General features: G+C 41.2%; 1 protein-coding gene across 2 annotated transcripts; it reads right to left on the reverse strand.

The window, feature by feature from the left end:
- Nucleotides 1–8,373: 8,373 nt before the first annotated feature.
- LOC308326770 (uncharacterized protein) lies at nucleotides 8,374–16,763 on the reverse strand. 2 transcript variants are annotated; one of them, XM_080779793.1, is made up of 12 exons: nucleotides 16,635–16,763; nucleotides 14,832–14,873; nucleotides 13,761–14,075; nucleotides 12,493–12,738; nucleotides 12,188–12,400; nucleotides 12,058–12,073; nucleotides 11,865–11,962; nucleotides 11,603–11,662; nucleotides 10,343–10,358; nucleotides 9,877–9,974; nucleotides 9,523–9,573; nucleotides 8,374–8,883 (listed from the first exon to the last, which is right to left on the reverse strand). In XM_080779793.1, exons 1-12 carry the CDS (start codon nucleotides 16,663–16,665, stop codon nucleotides 8,843–8,845), a joined length of 1,227 nt encoding a protein of 408 aa, XP_080635919.1. In that variant the 5' UTR covers nucleotides 16,666–16,763; the 3' UTR covers nucleotides 8,374–8,842. The 2 variants fall into 2 exon arrangements, with proteins under 2 accessions (XP_080635919.1, XP_080635920.1); XM_080779794.1 differs by having other exon boundaries at nucleotides 8,374–8,891.
- Between the last annotated feature and the right edge of the window lie 1,182 nt (nucleotides 16,764–17,945).

Below are 17,945 nucleotides of genomic sequence, written 5' to 3' on the forward strand. Positions count from 1 at the left end.
CTGAGACTTGACCTGAACCGGTCTGTAAAAAATAAATGATAAATTATGATCAATATTATGACTTATCAATATAATTATTTAGCAAAATAAGTAATCAGTTTTTATCTGTTCACAATGTGTCTTAGAGGGTTATTTATTTTATTATCCCTATTAACATGGGAGCAGAAAAATATTCTCCATGCTAAAGTACTGTATGTTTATGTAATATTATATTTATATTCATATAAAGTCGTGTAGTGTTGATGATCATACAGAGATACATGCTGTACTTACCGCCGGACACAACAACCATCTGTAAATAAGAAAGGGCGTGCCATTATTATAATATTAATAATTGCTCTAGACCTACAGCAGTATGCAGGATGTTATGTATCCGTTGCTGAAGATGATATTGCGTGCGTGTGCATCAGTGACGTACCTCTGCGGTTCCTCCACAGACACACACCCAGAATCAGCAGAACGATAAAGACAGATAAACAGCTTCCAGTCGGGATCAGAGCCAGAGCGACACTGCTCGGGTGCTCAGGGTCTACAGCAGAAAAATAAACATTTTCAAGGACCACTTCACAACTTCTTCAACCTATCTTCATATAATTGGTCACTCACTATAATGTTCACGATAAAATACCACCATTTCCCCCCCCCCTACTACTCAGTCTGTGTCTCATAGGAGGGCTGTGGGCAGTTCAGAAACCCGTTCACAGTGCCATTAAGACACACTACTCAGTCTGTGTCTCATAGGAGGGCTGTGGGCAGTTCAGAAACCCGTTCACAGTGCCATTAAGACACCAGTGTCCTTAACCCATTCTGACCTGAGATCAGATTCATATGAGGTTTCCACTGGACACACACTGGGTCTGATTAACCCATTCTGACCTGAGATCAGATTCTAAAAATGTCAGTCCTTCTTCGATTTTTCAAAAATTAGCAGACCTACAAGCTACATGAGCTTGTAGATCTGCTATTTTTCAATAGCTAAAGCATAACATGATGCTAACACCAAAATGGGTGCCCGGTCAGAATGGGTTTTAAGTGTGTAGGAGCTCTATGATAGGCAGAAAGAAATCCGGGAGGATCACAACATTCTGACAGGATGAGAGCTACAGTACTTGAAGATATTGTGTAATACATTGTAACTTTGTAAGCTATATTAATTGAAATAAATGCTCTTTCTCTCTCCTCACTCTCTGCTCCAAAATGAGGCCTTACCCAATGCAATATATTGATAACCTGTCAATTATTATTGTATTGTAACTATTGTGTTGAATTTGGATGGATTTACAGGTGGAGCAGGTATTGGGCTTCTGGTTAGAATTCTGCCTTCCTCAGGTATAGCCTAATCTCACAAGAGGAGAAATTTGAAGTGGTATTCAAGCCCATTTTGATATTCTTTCACCTACAAGTATACACAAGCAGAGGGACTGCGCATTGCCCGGGCTATCACCCAAAGCGATGTGTATAGCACCCAGCCAAGACCCGTCCCACAGCAGCCCTGCCAAACGGCCTCAGCCCTATTGACACGACAGGTTGTCGTGTCAATAGGGTCTGGCGCGAGTGGGAGACTCATGGGGTTCAACCGTTCAATCCGTGCTCATGCGCTTCACTACAGATGCATTGGTCAGTGTCTTCAGGTTGTGGTTCAATGATTGTGATCACAGTGAGGGGAAATTGTTTCATACTCTATGTAAGGGGTTCTCAACCTTTTGACTGACGGTTGGTTGTGTGTGTGTGTGTGTGTGTGTGTGTGTGTGTGTGTGTGTGTGTGTGTGTGTGTGTGTGTGTGTGTGTGTGTGTGTGTGTGCCGTGTGCGTACGTACGTGCGTGTGCGTACGTGCGTGTGCGCGTATTGTGTTCACAATCCACACCAGCTCTCTCAGCACAGTCGTTGATTCCAAACCCTGAATGGCTGCACTGAAATAGACTTGATTCACTGCCTGAACAACTGACATTATCCAACCAGATGATGGGTTGACCATCATAATCATAATCATAATTTCCAAAGCTACATAATTCATAATCAAAATAATAAAAATCCTCTGGTGACACAGACAGAGCCCTTCCACAGCCTAACTGTTTACACACTAACTGGGCATCAGTCAGGTCCCAGTTATTGTTACAAACTGCCCCCCAACTTCCATTGTAGGAGACCTCTATTCTGCCAGAACAGGTGCTTTGGCCGTCGACCAGCCTCACTGGATGATCAGCTGAGTGAGAAAAACACAAACAAACAAATCAGTGTTGTTATTGGAAGAACAAATTATTCATTGTGTATTAATTTGTTATATACTGATACAGTATGTAATGCATAACGATTTAATTAAGATGTACAGCTTGTTGTCAGCTCCTCTCTAAGGCATGCTGTCGCCATAGCTGGGAGGAGTCAGTGTTGCAGATGCTGTGATAAATTCGTTCATTCATTCGGTCGGTCGGTCAGTTATTTTTGTTTTACCTTCACAAGTAACTCCAGCATCTTCATGGTGACTACAGTTGTGGTCTCCAAACCCTCTGTGTTTGCACTGCGAGAGACTCGTTTCACTGCCTGAACACCTGACCTCATCCAACCAGATGTCCCCAACACCCCGTCCAAAGTATGCTTTGCTCTTTGCTGACAGAGCCCGTCCACAGCCTAACTCTCTACACACTACCTGGGCATCATTCACATCCCACTCATCATCACACACTCTCCCCCAAGTGTCATTGTAGGAGACCTCTACTCTGCCTGAACAGGAGTTTGAGCCGTTGACCAGCCTCACTGGAAGATACACTGAGTGAGGAAACAAACAAGAAAACAAAACCAGTTTTGTTATAATGAAGGACAGTACAAATATTGCATATACAATGTCAGAAAGGCTGCTTTATGCCGTTCCCATCGTCTTTAAATGAGCTTGCACACTGCTGCAAATGCAGCGTGTGTGTGTGTGTGTGTGTGTGTGTGTGTGTGTGTGTGCGTGCGTGTGTGTGCGTGTGTGTGTGTGTGTGTGTGTGTGTGTGTGTGTGTGTGTGTGTGTGTGTGTGTGTGTGTGTGTGTGCAGGGACCTTAAGGCACGTTTCAACATCTGCGCTGGATTATTATGTGATTATTATTCATACTGTTTTTACTGTTTGTTACACTATCCTGAAACAGGGCCATGTAAAAGGAACTTGGGCATAAAAAGCATATCTAACTCCATATATATTGGGTAGTGGTCTCACACTACCCATAATGCAATGCATTGATGTTGTGCATCTCACCATCTGGTTGAGCATGTCCACAGTGGACGACGAGGAGATACAGCACTGTGGAAAGAGACAGACAGCAGATAATATAGGTTATACAGTAAGATACAGCACTGTGGAGAGAGAGACAGACAGACAGACAGACAGCAGATAATATAGGTTATACAGTAAGATACAGCACTGTGGAGAGAGAGACAGACAGCAGATAATTTGGTTATACAGTAAGATACAGCACTGTGGAGACAGACAGACAGACAGACAGCAGATAATATAGGTTATACAGTAAGATACAGCACTGTGGAGAGAGAGACAGACAGCAGATAATATGGTTATACAGTAAGATACAGCACTGTGGAGAGAGAGACAGACAGCAGATAATATGGTTATACAGTAAGATACAGCACTGTGGAGACAGACAGACAGCAGATAATATAGGTTATACAGTAAGATACAGCACTGTGGAGAGAGACAGACAGCAGATAATATGGTTATACAGTAAGATACAGCACTGTGGAGACAGACAGACAGCAGATAATATGGTTATACAGTAAGATACAGCACTGTGGAGAGAGAGACAGATAGCAGATAATATAGGTTATACAGTAAGATACAGCACTGTGGAGACAGACAGACAGACAGACAGCAGATAATATAGGTTATACAGTAAGATACAGCACTGTGGAGACAGACAGACAGACAGACAGCAGATAATATAGGTTATACAGTAAGATACAGCACTGTGGAGAGAGAGACAGATAGCAGATAATATAGGTCATACAGTAAGATACAGCACTGTGGAGACAGACAGCAGATAATATAGGTTATACAGTAAGATACAGCACTGTGGAGAGAGAGACAGATAGCAGATAATATAGGTCATACAGTAAGATACAGCACTGTGGAGACAGACAGACAGACAGACAGCAGATAATATAGGTTATACAGTAAGATACAGCACTGTGGAGAGAGAGACAGATAGCAGATAATATAGGTCATACAGTAAGATACAGCACTGTGGAGACGGGGTATATTTCCCCAAATGTACAGCTCACATACAGGAAATGTAAAACCACAAAAGTGTATAGCAAACAATATTGAAGACATGCAGTGAACATTACAAGCATAGAATTTGAATATTCTTTGAGTCACATATTTTGGGGCATATAGTCTGCCATTGCCTTTGAAGACAACACCGGTAGCAGAGGTTGAGAGACACATATTTAACTAAGTGATATATTCCAATTTCCACACAAAGCTATGGCACATTAATCCTATCCTAAGTATCATAGTGGACATGCGTATAGTATGTCCAAATGTTCTTTTAAGCTCCCGTGCTATAAAAAGGAGACAAATCTTTAAGAAGCACCTTTGTTTTCACCTCCAACATGTCACGATGTGACATTGATTTCCTTCTCCTATTTGCACACACTACACATACACACTACACACTACAGCGTGACGTCACATTCTTCCTATAGGGTAGAACATGCTGGAGTTTGAAGCTCAGTATGGCATTCATATAAATAGGGTTTGAAGACATACTTCCCAGGCATCATTGCATAATTAATTATATTAGGTAAACTGCTGCAGCTGCCAGGTTATATATTAATGTGAGTGAAACGAGTGAGAGTTCTGTGATGCTCTGTCTTGACCAAATAAAATAGTAATTATGTAATAGTTACAATAGAAGTTACGATCCAGAGGAAAAGAATGACATTTACTGCATCAAACGTAATCAACAAACTATAGTAGGCTACTATAAATCGCGATCATGGTACACCTTTCCTTGCTTCCTTCCATTGGCTCCCAGTTCAGTTTTTTAGAATTGTTTTTAAACTGTTATCGTTTGTTTTTAAAGACCAAAATACGCTCTCCCCCCCCCCCCCATATGTTCTTGTTTAGCACTTTGGTTTGTCTCTGGCAATGCAGTGTAAATGTGCTATATAAATAAACTTTGATTTGATTTGATTGTCTGAGTATTTTTAGTTTCTTCCTGAAAGCTGAATGTTTCTTGGTCAAAAGGTCAAATTTTTATCAAAACTGGAAACCATGTATGTTTGGGTGTGGCCAAATAAAAACATAATTTTGACACTTTCTGTACACTTAAAAAAAAAACAATCTTCCTCGTAGTATAATCATAATAGGCCTACCTGATGATGATGTTTAAAGAGGCAAACATTCAGAAAAAATAATAATCTAAATTTCCTTTTTACCATAGTGTTCAAGATAAAACAAGCAACAAAGGTTACAAAAACATGAGAACAAGTGATATGATGGAGTTATATCTGCATGGTGGTCATAGTTACGGTATACAGTAACTGAAATACTGTTGAAATAAAGTACTCACATGATGTTATGCAGGTTGATGCAAACTCCATCTTGCCGTGTGACTGAATGCTGCGTTGCTTGGGTGACACAGACCCTCTGCAGAGTCGCCAACTCTTGTGAGAGGAATAAGCCAACCCACCTCCAAAAACAAGCCAATAAGTTCACTCTTGGCGAGAGAAATAAGCCAAATCTTCCCTCGAAAAACAAGCCAAAACACGCCCAATAATATCGCCATATAATACTAATAACTAAATATTTGATGCATTTATCATTATAAATTCTATGTATGTCTATAACTATGAATGTTTCGGTCATTTAGTAATTATTCTATTCCACACATAGTAGAGACACCAGACCGATTCTGTCACTCAATGTGATTACTCCCCCAAACCTATGGGTATTTACATCAAATAAATCTTGGCTTGTTTGATATTCAAAACAAGACAGCATTTTTTTTTTAAACAAGCCCAAAACAATGCAACCCGCGACTCTGGGAAAGAAACGCAACTCTGGAAAGAGAACAAGCCAACTTTGGCGGGAAACAAGCAGACTTGGCAACCCTGACCCTCTGCTACATGTTGGCTGCATGCCAGTGTCCAGTGTCCACTTCCTGTAAGATGCTTAGCCAATAGCCACACATGTGCACGCACACACACACACACACAACTTCAGCCAGGTCGGGTCGTGCACGTGACTTCCACACATTCTATGTGCATGCCTTTGCATGTCTTCACTTCACAGATAGCTTGTCATTCAAACTAGTGGGGGGGGGGGCGCTTAACCCACTGTGTGTGTGTGTGTGTGTGTGTGTGTGTGTGTGTGTGTGTGTGTGTGTGTGTGTGTGTGTGTGTGTGTGTGTGTGTGTGAGACAAAAATTCGGCCCGGACATTTCCGCGGGATTTGGCCCAGACTTGCCCACGCACAACCAGTGCGCAGATACTCTGGCTTTTCGGGTCAAGGCCCATACAAATAGTTGAAATACAAGCCCTGAACACACCAGCACAACATAAAAGATACACAACCAACACACAACTAATTTAACATTAGAGGGTCGGCCCACTAGACCGGCCCACCAGACCGGCCCACCAGAGGGCATAATGCCTGGTACGTCCTGTGGCCAGTCCACCCCTGGCTGAGTCAGAGTCACCAAGCACGAGATGGACAGATAACACAGGCATGCCTGACAAAGAACTCTATATTATGGGCATAAAAGCTACACGTACATAATAACTGGGCGGGGCATGCATTTCCAACTTGCATCGTTCCAAGTAGTAGGCCAGTGCCCTACCCAGTGTCTCTGTCTGTACATGTGTACGTATATACGTCTGTAGTGCACCGTGACAAGAGGACCGCTCGCCCCAACGACTTCAAATTCCCTTCAAAGGCAGTGCAGTGGCCGGTGTCGAGTCCGTCGGACCCACGGTTTTCCAGAACCGCCACAGAGTCCGTGGGATCCACAGGTTTTCCAGAACCGCCACAAAGGCCTCTGCCCGGGCTCTGGCTCTGGCTCTGATCACCCCTATATCTCCATATATGGAGCTGGCCCGTTCTGACATCACAACACGTCATATTTGGGCATATGCCTGACACAGAACTCCATATATAGGAATAAAGGGACACAGAAAACGTATTAACATTATAAAATGTATAGCCTTTGAAATTAGAGGTGCACATTGGCACGGCCCTCACAATTGTTGTGTATTGTCATGATATCTGTCTGTTGCATACTTTTATTATGTAGTGTTGCCCTAGTGTTTCCTGTTCTGCCTAGTGGTGTTTGCCCATGTCTTGTCTCACCAGCTGTGATTACTAGTTTTCTCCACCTGTGTCCTGTTAGTCTCCCAGCCAATCCCAGTGTTGATTGCAGTTCTGTTTCACCTGTGTCTACTCTATTTAAACCTCCCTGTGTTCAGTGTTCACTTGGTCAGATTATAAATCAATGTTACTGTAGCCTCGATGGATGCCCAGACTTTCATGTTACTGTGTATTCCTATGTCTATATTATGTCCTGATACACTTTACTGTGATTTTTATCTTAATAAATATATTGGACTGCATCAGTATTCAGTTTGCCTGCCTGGCTCTGCTTGTGGGTCCTCACCTGACACACATGACATGTATAGGTGCTCGACAAAGCCTTATGGATTCAAACCCCCACTGTGCCACCGACCGGAGCGCCCCTCATTGACCGGGTTTTACTGTAATAGAACTTTCAGCAGATTAACTTTGATAAAAACCTGGTTACTATTATGTACAGTGAGCCACATATTTCTACATTGCAAGCTTAATTGTCTCCTCACACTTGTTGGACTCATTGCAATTCACTTTTCACATGCCATTTAGACCTGGGAGTGATCCTACAAATGTCTTCTAAATCCTGACAGTTTTCTGGAAAAACCCTACAGTATGTTTCTATGTCAGTCGTTCTCAAACATTTTCATGTCAAGGACACCCAAATATATACTGTATGTAATTGTCCGCCCAAAAGAACTGCCATGGACCATCTCCAGCTAATCTGGATGACATTTTTATGATTATTTTTATGATGATGATGAAGAAACTGCAGAGAAGTTATTATGGTAACAATCACATGCATGACGTGGAGTTATATACTTACTGTAAACTGTCTACATGTCTACAGTGTAACTGTATGTGTATGTGGTACTGTATATACTTACTGTAAACTGTCAAAACGATTTGACATAGATGACAGTGTTCTTGGTGGCATAAAATAGGTTTAAACAAACATCAGTGTGAAAACAAAAGTGTTTTAATTCAACTTAAAGTACAAACCGAGATCGGACACCTTCACATTTTAAAGATCATTCATACATGATCTTTACATTTTGTGAACAAACGGAAGCTAAATGTATTCCTAAAATAAATAAATAAAGGAAGACATTAACGTCAACTATTCTTTTTTAAAACATGTCAACACTGAATCAACACTATAGGATGAGTAAAAACTAAAAACATAACATTATTGAATTGAGACGAATGGAAGTATAGCTTTGAGACAGCAGGTCAGCATTATGTACAAACATGCAGAGTTTAAAATCTACTGTAAAATTAAATACTTGACTCATACTTATATTTTATAGAGAATCTTCTTTAGTATGTGCATGTGCATGTGCATGTGCATGTGCATGTGCACGTGCACGTGCATGTGCCTGTGCTGGTGCCTGTGAGTGTGTGCGAGTGTGCGTGCGTTCATGTGTCTGCTACAAATGTAAACCCTGCATCTATTGGTGGAGTTCCATTTGTTCCATTTGCGTGTGTGTGTGCGTGCGTCCGTACTTCATGCACATGTGAGGTGTTGGGTTAATTGTCCAACTTGTCCTACACGTCTGTATCAAAGGAGATAAAACACAGTTACAGTAAACATTTAAAACTCTGTCACCGCCTTTATTTAACTGTGGAATATGAAAAAAGTGTACACTGGACACGTATACTTATAGCATCGCAGTATTGTTACTTTTACTTATAAGCGCCTTTTGGTGTTAGCATTATGTTATGCTTTAGCTATTGAAAAATAGCAGACCTACACAAGCTCGTAACACGCCACTCGGTGGCGCGCTACGAGCTTGTAGGTCTGCTATTTTTGAAAAATCGAAGAACCACTGACATAGAAACATAGCTTTTTCAGAAAACTGTCAGTATGTAGAAGACATTCTTTTAATCTGATCATCAGGTCAAAATGGGTTAAGTAAATCCCTTAGTTCCAGTAAGTCCCTTTCAGTTGCTTCATTGATATCTGCACTAGCATCGTCATATATATTGAATTGCACTCATGCATCCAACTACTATCTGTATTGTTTGTTGTTATCTTGAACATTCGGCCAAAATATAATGTTTAGTCTGTGCTCGGGAGGCATTACTAAAACATTTAGCAAGTGGTACATCTGAATCGTTCCACAACAACCAAATGAAATGAGATTAAACACATTGGATTAGATATTTAAAATGCATGTACCGTACCGTTTTCATAGTCATCAGAGGGCTGGTTTACTACATAGACACTTGTGTCACCTAAAGGGAAATGCATAATCAAATCATTCATGTGGACTTTTTTATTCATACAAATATTCCAGAAAGAAAGAACGGACTGACTGACTGACTGACTGACTGACTGACTGACTGACTGACTGACTGACTGACTGACTGACTGACTGACTGACTGACTGACTGACGGACTGACTGACTGACTGACTGACTATAGTATATAGGCCTATACTACCAAAAATAAATGTGTATTTGAATGGATGTGGATTTATTTTAAATGATAAAAATCATACAATTGAGATTAAAGACACCATTGGTTCAAAGACTGACCTCGCATTTGGCAGTACACATTATCAGAAGCCCCACTTTGATTGGTCATCTTCTGGTATGCGGCTGAGACCTGATTGGTTCCCTGAGACTGAACGGGCCTGTGATTAGGAGATACGTGTGTTTAACCCATTCTGACCTGAGATCAGATTCATACGAGGTTTCCACTGGACACACACTGGTCTGATTAACCCATTCTGACCTGAGATCAGATTCTAAAAATGTCAGTCGCTCTTCGATTTTTCAAAAATAGCAGACCTACAAGCTCGTAGCGCGCCACTCGGTGGCGCGCTATGAGCTTGTAGATCTGCTATTTTTCAATAGCTGAAGCATAATACGATGCTAACACCAAAATGGGTTCCCGTTCAGAATGGGTTAATAGAAATGATGGATAAAACCAGGTTGAATCTACTGCTGTCATGTTGATGTACAGTAAGATATCAATAGTGTGTATATATAGGCTGCTTACCTGACATAACCTGGATCTGTAAATGAAAAACAAAATTAGACCATAAATAAAAAATACTTCTGAACCTGAAAATAAATGTGTCCCGAATCACGATCCGATCCGTATTCCTGTTGCTGTTCCTTGTTCCTAGTTTTAGTTAGTGTTTTAATGCTCTGTTGTGTTCCTTTTATTTTGTAATATTTAGTGTCCTGCGGTTTCCTCTGTAGCTACTGTTACCTGCCTTGTCTCACCTGTGATTATTAGTTTGCTCCGCCTGTGACCTGTTGGTCTCCTATAGCCAATCAGCTGTGTCCTGATTAGTCTCCTAGCTAGCCAATCCCTGTTGTTTCCATGCTCCTGCTAGTTCATTGTGAAGTGAATCTTTTTTTTTTTTTTTATCCCACGATTTTGTAACCCAGTTTTTCTTTTTTCACCCAGTGCCAATTATCTAATGTAATCCTGGGCACTACACTTCCTCTGCCAACCTGGGGGGGCAGCGGACTGACCTCATGCCTCCTTGTGAAGTGAATCTTGTGTATCATGTCTGCAGTCTTTTAGCTTGTATATGCCTAGTTGTTTTTGATTTATGAAACACGTTGAACTGACTGGCTCTGCCTCATCCTGCACTTGTAGCCGCCTGTAGTCACAGGCCCAAAAGCTCAAGGAATAGAATTAGAGAGTAACCTGTGATGTCAGGACATTCTTTCTTCTATTGACTTGGTCATTAACGTCCACAGAATGAGAGCTCTGCTCTGCCGCAAATATCGCGGAAAAGAGTTACGGCCATTTTTGTTTACCACACCAAAATGTCATCATACTTTGCATGTGACATGTCAAACTATAGGGTTTTTTGTGATTCTGAACCCATTCCAAGCATTAGTTTTGCACCAAAAACACTCCTTCGCCTAAATTCGGCCATATCCACTAAGCTTGACCAAATGTGCATGCTGACCTCATAGAAAAAACGCAAATAAAAAGTGATGTCACGACATCACAGGTCCTCTCAAATGTAGGGTGACTGCATGGCTCCCGTGGCAATTGGGTCTCATATTCTGGCCTGACTCAAACCGTGACAGAATCACATGTAGTCCTATATGCACTTGTTGTTGGTTATTGTGTTATTTGTTTATACGGATCCTCGTCAGTAGGGTTGGGACTCTGTGGTCCACACACATTCAACAATACAAATAATAATATATACAAATAATAATATATATAAATAGAATTAAATAGTTGGATTAGATCTTTTAAAAATGATATACAAATATACATATACGGTACCATTTGCATAGACAGCAAAGTCATCATCGTGGCAGATTTTCCCATAGACGCTTGTGTCGCCTAAAGGGAAACAAATCACCGGTAGTACTGGTGCTTTATTCACTTATTCTGATAATAATAAGACATGAAATATCACAAGTGGTCAGTCAGAATTAAATTAATCTATTCCATAAAACATATTTTGTTTTTAATGTAACGTTATATATTCACGTAAGTCAGTTTAAATAAGACCAGGTGTCAGAATTGTCCCTCACAGACCCACCGTGTTGCAGTGGGCAGTAGACATCATCAGGAGACCCACTTTGATTGGTCCTGTGATCTAGAGCTGAGCCCTGATTGGTTCCCTGAGACTGAACCGGTCTGTAATTAAGAGATGTATTTAACAGGAATGACATAGAAAACAAGACGCAAACTATACTGCTGTTGATAGAATAGACAGTTAATACTGTACTAACCTGGCACAACATGGAGCTGTAAAAAATAAATAAAAAGGCACAGAAATGGTACGTCAAATCATTGATCCTGCAAATTCCTCTGAGATTGAAAACTAGATGTAATCGACCCAATGTCGTTGTTAGTTCTCACCTTTAGATGTTCTGTATCGACACAGCAGGAGCAGAAGGACGGTCAGCAGAATCCCAACAACAAGTCCTACGATCAACCACACTACATGTGGAGATCCAGTCACTGGAGATAGAGTAGATCCAGTCACTGGAGGTAGAGTAGATCCAGTCACTGGAGGTAGAGTAGATCCAGTCTCTGGAGGTAGAGTAGATCCAGATACTGGAGGTTGAGACACTATAACAATTATAACATTATTATTATTTTCAAATATTGACCATATACGTACGATAAATAATAATAAATCATCATTAGCTCATAGTACCTACCTCTCACTGCCATCCAGCTCTGTGGTGACTCTCCTCCAGAATATTTACACTTGTAGAATCCCTCATCAGACTTTGACACAGCAGCTATGATCATCTCTCCATTGGTGTTAGTTTGGACCGGTTCTTCGTTTCTATAAAAGTCCACGTTGGAGAGAGACGAGTGTGTTCTGTGTTTGCATTGAAGAGTGACTTCATGTCCCTCAGCCACAGGGTGAGAAGGGCTCCACACCAGGATGACGGAATCATCTGTAAAACAGTTTTAGCAAGTTAAAGAGTCAGTCCAAATACGCATTCACACTGAACAAAAGTGTGGTTTAATATCCAGGTTTTTTTTGATTGATTGATTATTTTATTAGACAATATATCATATGCAGAAAAACAGTACATGGTACAGTCAAAAAAGCACATTTTATCCAAAAGGATGGCACCGAAAAAAGTCCTTGCGGTCTTGTTTCCATTCGGGTCCCAATGCATTCTCAATACCTCACAACACATGAAAGTTATTTGCAGGTGTACCAACAAATCTAAATAAATCTAAATACCAAATAAATAAATAAATCGGGGTTGGGCAGTCATCTTCTCTCCTTTTGACCAGCTGATATTGATAGGTAATTTTTCAGACCGGTTTTAAAGGAAGCCAGTGATTTGTTTGTTTTGAGGGAAGGGGGCAGGGCATTCCACATCTGAGTGGCAGTGCTGTGGAAAGTGAATTTACCCATCTTTGTTCTATATGTGGGTGGCACCAGATCATTATTTATACTCCCTCTGGTGTTGTGGCTGTGAGAGTTGCTCACCTTTGTGAGGTAATCGGTTAAGTAAATGGGGACTGAGGGCACAGAGGGCAGGGTTGAATTTACTATTTTGAAGGTCAACCCCAATGGATGTGTGGATATGTGCGTGCGTGCGTGTGGAATACTGTACCGGTACTTTAACTTCAACTCAAACCTTTATCAAAATGTCATTTTGCTTTAAAGACACAAATAAATAAAGAAATTAAAGGTATATTCAGTGATTTCACTTAATTCAAATATCACTTTTCTTTTTCTTACTATACTACTACTATAGAGTGCGCTGCCCATATAAGGAGCTCCTCCCTGTCCCCAGTTCACCCCTGGGGTTAAAAAAAGCGTAGGTTTCGTTTTTGGCTATAGGTGGCCCATCCTTCATTCAAGGATAGCGGGCCTTTGTGTGCGTGCTGTTGGCCTGTTGCACATCCCCCCCCACTGTAGAGTGTGTGCATATATGTATGGATTATGTTATATATTTACCTTTGCAAACAACACCAGCGTCTTCATCGTGATCACATTTGGTATTTCCAAACCCTCTGTGTTTGCACTGCGAGAGAGCTGATTCACCGCCTGAACATCTGACATCATCCAACCAGATGTTCCCAACTCCCGGTCCGAAGAATGCGTTCCACTTTGCGCCCAGAGCCGCTCCACAGTCCAACTGTCTACACACTACCTGGGCATCGGCGTCGTCCCACTTATCATCACACACCGTTCCCCAAAGGCCATCGTGGTAGATCTCTACTCTGCCTGAACACGAGTGTAGTCCGTCGACCAGCCTCACTGGATGATCCACTGAGTGAGAAGAAAAACATTGAAACTTATAGTGTTGTTTTGAGAATAAACAGTTGCATTGTGTAAAAATGTCACAATTCCTGAAACTGATCTCCGGCTTTGAGGGTTTGTGTAAACAAACATTGAATGCCATTGACAATGAATGGCCAGCTTTGAGTGTTTGTGTACACAAACGAAACACAAACGTTGAAGACGAAGGTGAGGCACGCAAATTGTGATTGGCCCGAATTAGATGACGTATGATGATAAGAGCGCCCCTCACTTCACACGGGTGCGATTTTATATAATACATAAAGGTTTTATTAAGACATAGGGTACATATATATAGTACTGGATATTTTCCCCTATTTTCTAAATCAAGTTTGTGTGGACTAGACAGTAAGACATGTTACTGTTGCACGTTTCTGTAAACCGCAGACACATTGCATTTCAACTCTTTAAAGCCCAAGCCACGACAAAGGGTCAGGTTGGGACAAAACGGTTTTTGGTAGACCACACCAACTCATTACAACTCAATGAGTTGCATAGGTGTGTTTTACCTTAAAACGTTTTTAAGGTTTTATCCCAACCTGACCGTTTGGTGTGGTTTGCGCTTACAGTAAGACACCGCCACACCGCTCTGTACGGCCGCTAGCACCACTCTCAGGCGCTCCTAGCGGGAGTGGAGGGACATGAACATGTACAGGATGGATGGAACTCATCAGATGACTCTCACACACACACTACCCAAAATGAGATGTATTGAAGTTGTCTCACCATCTGTTTGAGCAGGTCCACAGCAGATGAGGAGATACAGCACTGTGTGGAGAGAGAGAGAGAGAGAGAGAGAGAGAGAGAGAGAGAGAGAGACATACAAAATGTTTGTGATAATCAGGAGCAGTTGCTCAATGACACGTGAAGAACCCAGGGGGGGACGGGGATCGAACTGGTGTAACAGCCCTAATCTATAGGTCTATACTGTCCCCTGTGCAAACTATATAGCTGGGGGTATAGGGCCCTATTTTCGTCAGTGCTAATTAAACCCCTTATCCCTATGAACTTCTTTTGCCTTCTTTTACCCAATTAAAAATCAATTTTACGCTCTCAGAGTTAAATTAGCATTGATTTTACGATATCGTGCGTGCGTGCGTGCGTGCATCTGCACACGTGTGCGTGCATCTGCACACGTGTGCGTGCGTGCGTGCGTGTGTGTGTGTGTGTGTGTGTGCGTGCATGTGAGCATGCGTGTGTGTGTGTGTGTGTGTGTGTTGTTCTGTTTTGGTATCCTGTTTCTTGCAGTGTTTCAGTTTTGGTTCCCTGAATCTTCCTCATAATAACTCTCTCTTCCTTTATTAAGTCCTCTCTAACATGTTGTGCTATCCGGATAATTCTACTGTTTGTATGCACCTTGGTAAATTGTATCATAAATAGGCCTATATCAAATAAATAAAATTAAATAATTTGTTTGTAATAATTTGTACCTCTTTGTCTTTGCCTGAATCTATAATAAAACACTTAAAAATCTAGTTAAATAATTGTATAGATAGGCCTACACTGTAGTAGGCTACTAGTATCTTTATTAACCTTCAACTATTTATTTATTCATTTATGTTTGGTCTCTCCACAGCAGAATGAGAGGGGATGTTTCAGCCAGTATGTGGTGGAAAGTGATAAGTTAACCAAGTTAATTTACTTAACCCATTCTGACCGGGCACCCATTTTGGTGTTATAGCATCATGTTATGCTTTACCTATTGAAAAATAGCAGATCTACAAGCTCATATCGCGCCACCGAGTGGCGCGATACGAGCTTGTAGGTCTGCTATTTTTGAAAAATCGAAGAACGACTGACATTTTTTAAAATCTGATCTCAGGTCAGAATGGGTTCATCAGACCAGTGTGTGTCCAGTGGAAACCTCGTATGGATCTGATCTCAGGTCAGAATGGGCAGTAGGCTACTGCACTTATAAGTGCAATGTTGAGGTGTTTGTACTTCACTTGAGTATTCCCAATTTCCAATACTTTTACTTCTACTCCACCACGTCTCTGAGTCAATTATTGCACTTTTATTCCACTCCATTTATTTTTAAATATTAGTTACTAGTTACATTTTGATTATTATTACAAAACATACATTAACCATTTCACAATAGCAGATTTCACAATAGCAGATCACAATGAGTCGCGTTGCGACTCATTGTGAGCTTGTAGAACAAAAATACGCTTTTAAAAGTGACTCTACACATATCAACCAGTTAACAGTTTCTTTGATATAATTGTATTGGTAAAAAGGTCCGTCTGTTAGAAACATACTGTATTTGACGGCCCTAGTAAAAGATACTGGTTCTGTTCACAATTAATTGTCTCCCGTCTTTCCACAAAATAATATAAAATGCTCGATAGTGGGCTCGATAAGAACCCGGCCCGATAAGCCTGATCGATAAGGTGTTCGTTATCAATACAAATGAACTTATAGTTAATACAAATATTACTAATAGTTATACATTTTCAGCTTGGGCTTAACCATGATAAAGAAAAAAACACAACTTTAAAAAACCTTGTTTAGTAACACAATACTCACATGATATTGCGCAGGTCGAAGCAAACTTCATTGTTCGATGTATGTGACCGAATGCTACGTCGTTTCAAACGGCCTCTCAAACGCTTCTTGTTGACTGCAGTGTCCACTTCCTGTTTTTTCATATGCTCTTTATCGCCTATCAACAGGACGTAGGAGGTTCACACTTTTAGGCATAACGCGCATTCTTAAATCATGTCCAAAGTGCCGCCCGCGAGCCAAATGCACCCTGGGGACGTACTACATTCATATTCATACCTTAATTGCATTCTGATCAGCTGTAATGGTTTCATAGTTTTAATATTTTCTAATATGGCCTTTGAAAAAAAGGTTTGGATACTCCTGTCCTAAGTTGTAAGATGTGTCCTTTTGTGTCGGCGCATGCACTCATCCTTGTATACTCTACAAATACTTTTGAGTTGAGCACGTCAGTTGAACTCCGTTCCATCGTCTTTTGCCAAATCCAGACTCATCAGGAGTGGAGCTGGAGGAGAGTGTGGACATCTGACATGACGGATGATTTCAAGAGGCGGTGCCCTTTCGTAGCTCTACGGTCTGCTGACCATAGACTATGTGCCAACAACCCTAACCCTCAAAACAAGAAGTGACCGCACTTTTGCGGTGGCAGGCCCAGAGCTCTGCATGGGATAGTCCATCGAGATATTTAAGTCTAGTACTTGCATCTGACCTTTTCTCTACGTCTTTGAATGTCAGCAGATTGAATATGGGGCGGCAGTGGCTCAGGGGTAGAGCGGTTCCCAGGTCAAACCCGGGCTTCCCCAGAGTTAGTGTCAAAGTGTCCTTGAGCAAGACTCTGAACCCCTAATTGCTCCCGATGTGCAGGTTGGTGCCTTGTATCGTTTCCTCCGGCATCGGTGTGTGAATGTATGGGTGAATGTAATGCATAATCTCTGTAAAGCGCCTTGGATTAAAGGCACTATATAAAATGCCCCATTTACCAATGGTTATACATATCTGGCCGTCTATTAGTACAGGAATTCTATGGAAAATACAGGATCAACCTCAATCTAATTGCAAAAGAACCAAACTCAGCTGATTTTATATCTTCAATATGTCCTGAATAACAAAGAAAAAGTTGCCTGGAATTGTCTGAGGGGAAAGTGTTGAACATGGCCTGTACAGTATGGCCACCATTGACATCCTATTATAAGGCAAATATTTTCTAGATTTCCTTTTGCTTTAAGTAGCATGTGACATAATGTCAAACCATTCCAAGCATTAGTTTTGCGTAAAAACACTCCTTGGGCTAAAAACGGCCATAGCCGTCATCATCACAAATGTGATGAGGTCAGC

The sequence above is a fragment of the Protomyctophum bolini genome (genome assembly GCF_963924005.1).
Source record: "Protomyctophum bolini genome assembly, chromosome: 13".
Lineage (NCBI taxonomy): Eukaryota > Metazoa > Chordata > Actinopteri > Myctophiformes > Myctophidae > Protomyctophum > Protomyctophum bolini.